Source organism: Microchirus variegatus (genome assembly GCF_963457635.1).
Source record: "Microchirus variegatus genome assembly, chromosome: 18".
NCBI classification, from domain to species: Eukaryota; Metazoa; Chordata; class Actinopteri; order Pleuronectiformes; family Soleidae; genus Microchirus; species Microchirus variegatus.
In genome coordinates this window covers 22,109,221-22,120,824 of record NC_139819.1, presented here as the reverse complement: position 1 = coordinate 22,120,824, position 11,604 = coordinate 22,109,221, and the positions used below count along the sequence as shown (strand labels likewise).

Genomic DNA, 11,604 nt, shown 5'->3' with positions numbered 1-11,604 from the left:
CAGGTAGAAAAATTTGTTTTATGCTGAGATAAACCAGCAAACATGAAATTAAGATATTGTAGATTATCTTAATAGATAGATTGTTATTAGTAGATTGTAATTTATAAGGTTAGGCTTTAGTCAAGTGTCTTTTTAAGCAGTATTTACAGTGTTGAATTCTCAAAATCTTAAACACCCGATTAAAGCAGTAATAACTCAAACACAATGTGGAAAATGTTTTTTTTTAATGACTTAAAAATATCAATAATTGTTAAAATATTCGACCCTGTTTGGCACCGTCAACATCTTCACATTCAAATGAAAACGAGGTCAGATCTGCAGGAGTAAGGCCACTCCAGCCAACGTCCACTTGGACGCGTTGTCTTTGGTCTTCAGGTTGAACGTCCACACGTACGTGGGTCCACGCTGACGGGTCTTGTAGACGGGACACGGGTACGAGCTCTTGCTCTCCCTCCGGTCCACGGGGACGGCTCTGATGAAGATGACCGGCATGGACGGGGTGAGCTCTTTGAGACGAGCGTCCACGATTAAGCCGGACTGTAGGAGACAAGAGAGACAAGAGAGACAAGAGAGACACGAGAGACAAGAGAGACAAGGGAGACAAGAGAGACAAGGGAGACAAGAGAGACAAGGGAGACAAGAGAGACAAGGGAGACAAGAGAGACAAGAGAGACAAGGGAGACAAGAGAGACAAGAGAGACAAGGAAGACAAGGGAGACAAGAGAGACAAGAGAGACAAGGGAGACAAGAGAGACAAGGGAGACGGAGGACGTGGGGGAGGAAGAGAAGTTAGTGAAGCAGACAGAGAAGCTTTCACAGAGATGAGGGAAGTTAGAAATGACTTTCTCACAACAACAACCTTGTGAAGAAAAATCAGATGCTTGACGTTAAAGCTCGGGTCAGGAAGAGTGGAAAAGCTAGCGATAGCAGGCCACACCTTCACGTCGAGGCTCTCGTCAAACTCCGCCTTAAAAACCATAGTAGGTCGCTGCGAGTCGTCTGCGATTTTTCATTTTCCCAGGACTGCATTTGTTTAGCTTGTCGTTCATTGTGCATTCCAGTTGTAGTCGGGTCAGCAAAAAATGCGATATTGGAACAAACCCGATCTTTACGAAATGTGTGTGTTGGGCTAACTCTAAAGTTTCTTGAGGAATTTTTGTTACATTTTTGACACAACAGAAAGTAGCCAAAATTGCGTTAAATTCAATTTAAGAAAAAAAAATCTATCGTGTCTACGTCGCACATAGTTTCTAAAGTACTTACATAAGCTCCGCCCACCCAGAACTCGGCCATTTTGGAAAACATGAAGAATGGATAATCTACGCTACTTGAGCAAACTCGTCCTAGCGCGTTTGAGCTAGCCGCGTCAAACTCGGTCCATGCGTTCTCGACAAGTTAACGATTAAAATCGATCAAAGGATTTTCTCTACGTCAAAAGGCGTGGCCTCAGCGCTCCGACAAAGTAGATGAGTTGCGTGGGGTGAGCGCCCTTTAATGACCGCGTACAGTCCTAGTTTTTAAGATTATTATTATTATTGTACGTGAAGGTTTCAGCCCTTGTTTTTCTTCTAATCTCAGCCAGTATTTGTAAATCCTACCGTTTATCAGTATCAGTATGAGCTAGTGCTGTGTTAACGTATGACACGTTTCCATGACGACTGACCGGAAAAAGATGCTCACAACGTCATGTTCACGAGCCGCGACACCGGAGTCCAGGCACCGCTTACCAGTTAGCTCCGTTAGCTGCGTTATCTCCTCCTAGCACCGTTAGCGTGAGCCTACGGTGGAACTGGAGCGGTCTGTTTATTAAAGGAAAAGAGCAGCGCTACAAATAACCAGCATACCTGTGTACTGCATGTGTGCCTCTGTTTTTAAAGTTTAGCATTACTTTAGAGACTAGCACGAACACGTTCATTAATAAAGACGAGAAAGTGAGTTTATCATCAATCTGTGGCGTCCGGATGAAGAGCTGCTCACTCTTGTGTTCTCTGGCCTTGAGGCTTAGAGAAGGACGCAGTGATGAAGAGGAAGATGACGACGAAGAGGATGAAGTTTGTGAGTGGAAGCTGCCCCGGCCTGTTTGTGCGACCGCCTACAACTTTAATGAAGAAGAAAAACGGGTGGGGGAGCTCTGTTCTAAAGTGTTCAAGTGCAAACTCTGCACATTCCCTAATTAAGAAGTCCAAGGGGAAGCTGCTTGAGAAGCTGGGTGCGTATATACAGAGGCTGTATGTATGTATGTAGATAGATGGAGTCCTGGGAATCTGACTAATGCTCTGAGAGCTGAGCGCAGGAGGAGGAAGAGGAAGAGGAGGAGGAGGAGGAGAGGAAATTAAAGCACAAAGGGAGCGACGTAAACGGCCCTCAGGGGACAAACTGAACTTACTTCACTTAACTGAAATTAAAGGAGAGCTCTCTGAGCCGTTAGCGGACCTAGCCGTTAGCTTAGCATCCATCATCAGAGCGTACAAACTTTTACTCCGCTACATTTGCTCTAACTTTCTTCGCTACGACTGACAAATAACACCAGAAGAAGAAGAAGAGTTGGTATTATGGTCTGTATTTGTACTTTTCTAGTCTTGATGAAGTGAAGGCAAATATTCGGTCAAACTTTTCTTGTGATACAGTTTTTTCTAGTTTTAAGGAACATTATCTTCGGAAGATTAATGTTCATAAAACAAACGTAAGAATATTTGGCTAATTTCAACAAGTGGGGGCTGTTTTTGCAGCGATAAGCTGTGATGTATTTGCTGACAGTTTTTGTAACTGAGGAAAAATGTTTTTCCAAGTGTTGTCTCATTCGTTTCGCATGTCACCCCTAATAGCGGTTGTCGTTCTAATTGCTTATCAACAGTTATACCTTAATTTTCACAATGTCAGCGCCAAGTTTACGCGACCCGTTTAAAGGCACCGTATGAAGTCGCCATGCTAGCGTCGTACCTGCGTGTCCCAGCGCGCGCCCTCCATGTACAGCCCGTGCACGTACGCCCCTTCGCGTGGCGGCGAGCTGAAGTCTTCGCGGTTCTTCTTGGTGACGTCACACTGCAGGACCATGCTGTCCAGAGGCCACTCATTCCTGTCACACACATGAATATTAATACACCACATTACACCAAGGGTTCTCTAACCAGATCCACGTGAGTGAACGCGAGCTCTACCTGCGAGCCATGGCCTGCATGATGGCGGTGAGGAAGGACTGCGGGTTGAAGAAGCCCGCGAGCCACACCACTGAAGGTAAGCTGAAGTCTGTGGACCAGGACTCCAGCTCCTTGATCCTGGCGAGGAGGTCCGTGAACCACAGTGCCAGGCTGGACATGGAGGGGTACGCCCGCTTGGTCCAGTTGTCGGGAACCATGTCCAGGAAAATGGCGTTCTGAAGGTTCTCCATGTCGCTGGTCATTGTTAGCTCTCCCTGAAGGTTCACAGATGAAAACATATATTTCATTATTCTATATTTGTATGACTATTTTCACTTTATTTTCACAATACACATTTTGTGTATTGTTGTCGTATGATGTGCTGTATTTGTGCAGATGTGGATTAGCTCAAAGCTATGATGTGGTACAGTAAATGATAACATTCATGTCGTAACTGTACGCACTGTACCTTTTTGAATAAAATGAAATAATAAAACAAAACAAGAATTCAATTGGAATTCAAAAAAAAAAAAATGGATCTTTTGAGATCAGAGCTAGCTAGCTAATTGCTAAAATCCTTGCAAGTGTAAGTCAGTCTTAACAGCTCTCAATGCTAACTAGCATGGCAGATCTATATTCTGTGGTTAGTTTACAAGTAGCCAAAAGACAGATGATAGATGTATATCCACTATATCCAGTCACGTTTAACAGCTCTCTATGCTAGCTTGCATGCTAACTACAAAGGCAGATCAACAATAGAAGGAGATTTCTATTTTTTATTTCACACTGAAACACACATTCTGTCCTGTAGTTGTTCTTATGATGTTAAAAGTGACATGTACAAGGGATTTTAATCCAGTTGCTCAGATGAAAGAGAACGGATTGTGGGCAGCTAGCAAGCTAATTGCTAACACCAAAATGAATGCGAGTCGGTCTTAACGGCTATCTATGCTAGCTAGCATGCTTACTTTACAAGTTTAATTTGAAGTTCTTGTGTTAAAACTAATTAAATCAAATGTAAAGACATTATCCATGTTCACACAGATTCACATTAAATTGTGTGCTTTCACCAGGTCAGTATTTTGGCGCCCAGAAATGCTTTAGCTTCCAAATGTATATCCCTAAAAAACAAACATCACTGAGTAATGAAGAGTTTGTTCTGGTGCATTTGTGGACATTAAAACAGTCGGTGCAATTTAAACATCTATAAAAAGCGGTAATAAAGCGCTGTGACGAGTCGGACAGAGAATTCTCCGCTCTCTGTAACGAGAGGCTGCCGATTCGTTTATATAATGAAGACATCAGCGACAAAAGGTTATTGCGTTTTGCCACAGACTAATGTTTGGATTTAATTAAACAACGAAATGACGGGTAATTGAAGCTGGACCGGATCGTTTATGGAATTTTGGAAACAAAAACGCACTCTGCCACGTGTTTCCCGATCATGGTGGGGATGATATCAGTTTTAATTAAAACGAGACGCACCCACTTTGTCTTTGTCGGGAAGGAACCCGGGATTTAAACGTGTCACTTCCTGTTTGCCTCCGCGAGCCAAACATCAGACTCGACAGCCTCAGTAGATCTTGCAGGAGCCGGTAACAAACCCTCAGAAAAGCATCGGTGCATACGTAAACATGGAGACGAACACGAGCAGATAAGACGGGGAACGTGCTGCTGCGAGATAGCAGAGAGTAATGAGAGCGTGAAACAGTCCTTCACCCTGCTGATACTGGAGCTGATGTACTGCTGATGTATAGATATCCATATGTTAACACTCATCATAATGATTCTTTTATTTGGTCGATCTACGAGTGGACCTTTCACCTCCGCCGTATCGTCCTCATCTGTCCGCTCAATAATTTACCGATTCCAGTGATCGATGTGACATGGTAAAGGAGTCTGTGTTTATATAGTTATATAGTTTTCATTCATTCACTCACACATGCAAGGACACGTCGTCATGGAGACTATACCACGACCTTTCAGCTGAAAGACAACTAGTTGATCCACCATCACACGTGCAGTTTTTTTAATTATTCAAGGGCAATCATTTTCTAATTAACCTCTAATAAGGTATATTACTGTGTATATAATGGTTGTTGGTTGCTATGTCCCTGCTAGGATTGGCACCAGCAACCCCAGCGACCCTCACGTGGAGAATAAAGCTGTCAACAATGAATTAACATGTCGTGGCTTCTTCCTTTAGGGGGCGCCACAGCGTCCATCCTCTGGTCAGCTTTGTCCTCTTCTGTAACACCAGCTGGCCTCATGTCCTCTTCCTCAGAACATCCATGAACGTCCATCAATGTCTCTTAAACATGGTCTTTTCTAATCCTGACGTCCGTCCTGGTCAGTCCAGAGGAACATCTCAGCATCTATACGTGTAACCACACTATCTCACTTCATGGTTGAGATGTTTGTTTGTCGCATGTAGAGGAAGGACAGTGATTATATTGGACAGAAACGACCACAGAGAAGGTTTATGGACATTGTGAAGGGGGGACATGAGGACAGTTGGTGGACCTTCTCACCCTTGACTTCATCTCCAAACTGTTCGACCTGAGCCATCCCTAAAACGTGGTCTTTTCTAATCCTGGTCAGTCCAGAGGAACATCTCAGCATCTTCACGTCTACCACAGCATCTCCATTCATGGCTGAGATGTTTGTTTGTCACATGCAGAGGAGGGGCAGTGATTCGACCTGAGCCATCCCTCAAACATGGTCTTTTCTAATCCTGTTCACTTCAGAGGAACATCTCAGCATCTTTACGTGTACCACAGCATCTCCATTCATGGTTGAGATGTTTGTTTGTCACATTCAGAGGAGGGACAGTGATTATATTGGACAGAAACGACCAAAGAGAAGGTTCATGGACGTTGTGAAGGGGGGACATGAGGACAGTTGGTGGACCATCTCACCCTTGACTTCATCTCCTAACAGTTCAACCTCAAACGTGGTCTTCCTAATCCTGGTCAGTCCAGAGGAACATCTCAGCATCTTCACGTGTACCACAGCAGCTCACTTCATGGTTGAGATGTTTGTTTGTCACATGCAGAGTGATTATATTGGACAGAAACGACCACGGAGAAGGTTCATGGACGTTGTGAAGGGGGGACGAGGACAGTTGGTGGACCATCTCACCCTTGACATCTCCTAACTGTTCAACCTCAAACGTGGTCTTTTCTAATCCTGGTCAGTCCAGAGGAACATCTCAGCATCTTCACATGTACACACCATCTCACTTCATGGTTGAGATGTTTGTTTGTCACATGCAGAGTGATTATATTGGACAGAAACGACCGCGGAGAAGGTTCATGGACGTTGTGAAAGGAGGACATGAGGACAGTTGGTGGACCATCTCACCCTTGACCTTATCTCCAGTCTTTTCTAATCCTAGCTAACTCCAGAGGAACATCTCAGCCTCTTCACGTGTCCACAAGTTCAAATGCAGGACAATGATTTCCTGGAGCCACAGAGCAAAATTTAATTTCTCCTCTCTCTTCTTGTTGAGTGACACGACACTGGACCATGAAGCTTTTCTGATAGTTTTCTGCGTATTCCGCCGCCGCAGAGATGAAATATGATTCCATTTGCTGCTACAACAGTTTACATGGCTTTTAAATCACTGAGCCGATTTATTGGAGTCGTGTAGTGTCGAGAGATTGAATCCTCATAACTCCTGACAAATGCTTTTACACCCTTCAATCTCACCGCTGCCTGTCTTTCTCTTTCTCTCTGTGTTTGTTTGTTGTTAACACAGGATTCAGTCTGGCCTGACACACACACACACTCACACACACACACACACAGAGCTACTGTGCAAGTTTCCTGAGTCGCTTTTTAAGACCAAGTTCATGACAATGAGACAAAGACGAAAGGTTTATGTAGATGAGAAAACCAACGCAGCAGCCTGTTAATAAACGTACAGATGGTGGGACCACGGAGGGAAACTAGAATTATTTTGAAGTGGTTCAAGGCCTTTTGTCTCCACTTTCAGTCAACGCTGGGAGTCTTTTTCACTCGTGCACTCGTCAATTTAAAGGGAATTAAAAAGGCCCGGTGTGTAAAATTAGGAGGCTTTATTGGCAGAAATTGAATATATTACCCGCGTATGAGTGTATAATTGTTTTAAACAAACAAAGAAAGACCACGTATCTTCATCAAAGAGCTGTATTTTTGAACTTTGAAGCAGACTCTTACGACGCTAATGAAAAAGAGAGGCTCGCCATCTTGTGGTTAAGTACAAAATAACATAAAAATAAAGATCTGTATCTGTACGAGAACCTCAACAAATGGTGGCAACCAAGGTAAGTCCATTGTTTTAGGGCTGGGGTTACGGTGGCCTAATGGTGACGTAATGGTGCAATCTGCCCTCTCACCATTAGGTGTCACTAGTTCTTACCAACTGGACTTTTAAAGAACACATTTCTGACGCCACCATTACCTTGAACTGGTACCTAAATCTAAAGCAGTTAATCCATGAGTCAAAATGGACATTTCTGCCAATTCGTTGGAGACGTTCTTAAGAAAACGCATCCACAAAGCAAACAAGGGTTCACGATACACAAATCTAATCCCTTAGTTATTAATCCAGCAGAACATTTAGTGCCAAATCTGTTTGAATTTCCTTTAGATGCTCTTGAGATATCATATTTACCAGAAGGAGACACTAACAAATAAGCTGAGAAATAAAGCCAGCGTGGAGGCAGAACAATCCTATTTTTACAGGAGTGGCATTTAAATAAGGTTCACGTTATGGTCTGTAATAGACGACGTGGTCATTTCACCAGATTAAAGCGAGAAATAAAACACCTGAGCAGGGTTTGAAAGGGAAGTGAAGAGCGAGAGAGACAGCGTGATCAAATTCATATTCCTCTGTGGGAGGTGGAACTCATTCACATCCTGACACGCACACATGAGGCTCATGTGGAGCTCATCATCTTTAGATGGAGATCAGCACAACACTAAACGCTAACGTCCATAAATCCACAGAAATCACAGAGAACGAGGCTTCAGAGGCAAAACAGACAATCTTCATGGATTCATTTTGACTGGGTTAGAGTCCAGACCAGTACTGAGAACAAGACGAGACCAACAAGACCAGACCAGTGCTGAGAACAAGACCAGACCAACAAGACCAGACCAGTACTGAGAACTAGACCAGACTAACAAGACCAGACCAGTACTGAGAACTAGACCAGACCAACAAGACCAGACCAGTACTGAGAACTAGACCAGACTAACAAGACCAGACCAGTACTGAGAACTAAACCAGATGAGTACTGAGAACTAGACCAAGGCAGAAGACGACCAAGACTAAGGCAGGGTGAGACCAAGACCAAGACCAAGACTAAGGCAGGGAGAGACCAAGACAAAGGCAGGGCAAGAACAAGACCAAGACTAAGGCAGGGCAAGAACAAGACCAAGACCAAGACTAAGGCAGAGAGAGACCAAGACACTTATCTTCAGAATGACATTGAAGATTCTAAAAATCTTGATTAAAAACAGGGAGCAATTGGAAAATAATTAATTTCCTCTGATCATCATCTTCGCAGTCTCCTCACCTTCAGTCCCAGGTTGAGTTCCTGGAGCGAGCGTCTGATCTCCTGGGTCAGGAGATTCATGCGCTCACACTCCTGCAGCGCCACCACCTGGTAAGGAGTCCTCTCCTCTGCTTTGGCCAGCAGCTCGGCCATGTTGAACTCCTCCGGTAGTTTCTCCATGATCTCCTCCAACACTGCACGCACCTGACGAGACGTGAAGGAACAAACAAGAGTGTTGACGACTTAGATCAGTGTTTGTCTAACTTTCTATGAGGAAAACCTAATTTTACGTACATAATTTAACACGTATCGCATTAATCTGTTTAACGTTAAAGTTGGGAAAATTGGAAAAATTCCCTGTGGGTCCAAACCCAGTCTTTGGGAACCTCTGACTCCGGGATTGAAAGCAAGAATACACAGTTTGATCAAACTCACTGTTGAAATTAAATAAAATCAGGAGACGAGAGACTCTGAAATGTTGATTGATGAAAACACTGTTTATCTGCACGAGATAAACTCCGCGCGGCCATAGTCGACAGCCTGAGAAAGTGTTTCGCTTTGAAACAGACAGCGCCATAAATATTTATGATGACATATTTTGCAACCATAGCTCTTTGTTTTTCAATAACAGTCTAAATCCCTCCGGAAAAATCAATGCTCAAATCATATTGTTGTGGGTAAGTGATGAGAGCTAATGTCTGTGTCAACATTTTCCCAAGGCAACGCGGCATTAGCGATCAATCAGCGGATTAGGTGCTGAACAATAGATATGAGGTCATCATACGTATGGATTTTTTCCCAGCTCAAATATCTGACGTGGCTCCGGCAGCTGCTAAGCAGGATGAATACAGAGCGGTTAGAGTCGTCGGTGAAACTCTGCGCGGTGTATTGTCTCTTGCTAAACGTTACTGGACCAGGAGAGCGTCCGACATCCGATTGTTCTGAGCACGTACAAAGAGCTGCATCTTGATGCTCGGTTCATGCTAGTCGTTCGACGCTAGGCATAAAAAGGACCTTGCCAATTTACCATCATAATAGTCGGCATCACCCTGAACAAGGATCCGTTGAAAATATTTGCAAGTCTCTTAAGGAATAATTTTCAGGAATTTTTGAAATTCTTGAAATGATCCATTTGCCCTGATGCACTTTGACACTGAGCTGACTTTCTTCACAAAAACAAAAAGTATCTCGGAATGACTTGAAATTTACCATCATAATAGTCGGCATTGCCCTGAACAAGGATCCATTGAAAATATTTTCAAACCTCTAAAGCATTGGTTCTCAAAGTGCGGCCCGGGGGCCAATGGCGGCCCGCAGAAACATTTCTGGTGGCCCGCAATGAATTACAGTTGATAGTTTTAATCCAGGAGGTACTAAGCTTGTTAAATGTTTATTGGACATTACTGGATACAGACCAACAAGTGTAAACAAAAATACTGGGTATTTACCTGGTTTCTATATGGTGAATTTTAGTGTATTATTTGGTGATAAGCTGGTAATAAGCAGGTAGCTACAGCCCCCAATTACTAACTATTTACCCAGTAAATGTATGGTAACAGAAATGTGTTACTTGGTATTAACCTGTAATTAGAAGGTAAGAACAACGGCCAAAATACTGTAATTACCCAGTAAATTATAAAGCGTTATTGTATTAATGCTTAAATTACTTAATGCTAAACTGTAGAAGTGAAATCTGGTCATTAAAATTATTACAAATGGGATTTCTTTGTGTTTTTTTTTCCTTTGGCGGCCCTCAGTTCAATGTTGGGTTCCTAAATTGGCCCTCAGGTATCAAAACTTTGAGAACCCCTGCTCTAAAGGATGAATTTTCATGAATTTTTGAAATTCAGGAAATGATTCATCGATCTATTTTCAGCTCCCACTATAGGAATGCATACTTCCTACGGGCATTGCAGTAGTATTTATAAAAACAAAAGACGTGAAATATGACAATGTCTTCATTTGGACATGGACAGACACGGTACACATCCATCATCTTTTACCTTTTCCTCACGCGTCGTACCGCCTCCCTCGCCTGCTCCTCCGTCTCTGGGCTGCAGCTCGAGGACGGTGCGGAACAGCGTCTCGGACGTCTGCGTGAGGAACCCGATCTCTGCGTTGGGATGGAGGCCGTACAGGTACGGCGACTCGGCGGGTAGAGAGTCGTCGATGTACTGGAAGAAGAAAGAAGGAAAATGTGATTTATTTCGGGAATTGTTTGAAGATTTACTGACATCTAGTGGTGAGACTGAGGGATTTCATCACTAAAGCTTCCCGGTGGTCTTCACGTACCAGAAAGGATAGTTTGAAATCACAGTTTCTGGTTGATTTTGATTTCCGCGTAATTAAAGCCCACAAAAACCAAACTTTTTTAAATTAAATTTAAATAGTTTATGCCTCTTCCGGACGCAACCCTGCCATTTATCTGGGCTTGGGACAGATACTTAGAGCGATGGGGACTGGATAACTTGCTCTGCCCTTGACCTAGCGACCAGAAAACCCCTACGGTTCCAAGCCAAGTTCCCTTTTCCACTTGACCATACGCTAACCCTCACTTAATCAAACTTAATTATGGGTAATATATTCATTTTCTGCCAATAAATCCTCCTAATTTAACATAATGGACCTTTAAGAACTCACTTCACCATCCAAGGTAAGAACCTCTGAAGAAAAACTAAGGATCTAATTTGAAAGAAAAAGCTTTTAAAGTGAACATTTAATAACAACTCCGATTCAAATTAAAAGAGAATCTTTTTAAAGTAGAGAATGAAGATGGACAACTTTTTTTTATGTTCCGACGCTGACGCGGGACAATAATGGAAGTGAGTGAACGATGAGGTGTTTCTGTTTCTGAGGGGACGTTCAAACACTGACGCACCGCTAATGAACAGACCAGGGAGGGGAAGCTAAAACCCACCATCTCT

The 11,604-nt window shown here is 43.3% G+C and overlaps 1 protein-coding gene across 1 annotated transcript in view; it reads right to left on the bottom strand.

Annotated features, from left to right (window-relative positions):
* Nucleotides 1–309: 309 nt before the first annotated feature.
* dnah9 (dynein, axonemal, heavy chain 9) overlaps nt 310–11,604 on the bottom strand; it is a gene marked incomplete at both ends in the record, with an annotated part of 143,014 nt that continues 131,719 nt past the window's right edge. Inside the window, 5 exons of the mRNA XM_083904660.1 lie at nt 310–537; nt 2,941–3,076; nt 3,159–3,412; nt 8,702–8,884; nt 10,684–10,854. Of these exons, the coding sequence (XP_083760786.1) occupies nt 310–537; nt 2,941–3,076; nt 3,159–3,412; nt 8,702–8,884; nt 10,684–10,854 (972 nt within the window). The remainder of the gene's footprint in view (nt 538–2,940; nt 3,077–3,158; nt 3,413–8,701; nt 8,885–10,683; nt 10,855–11,604) is intronic.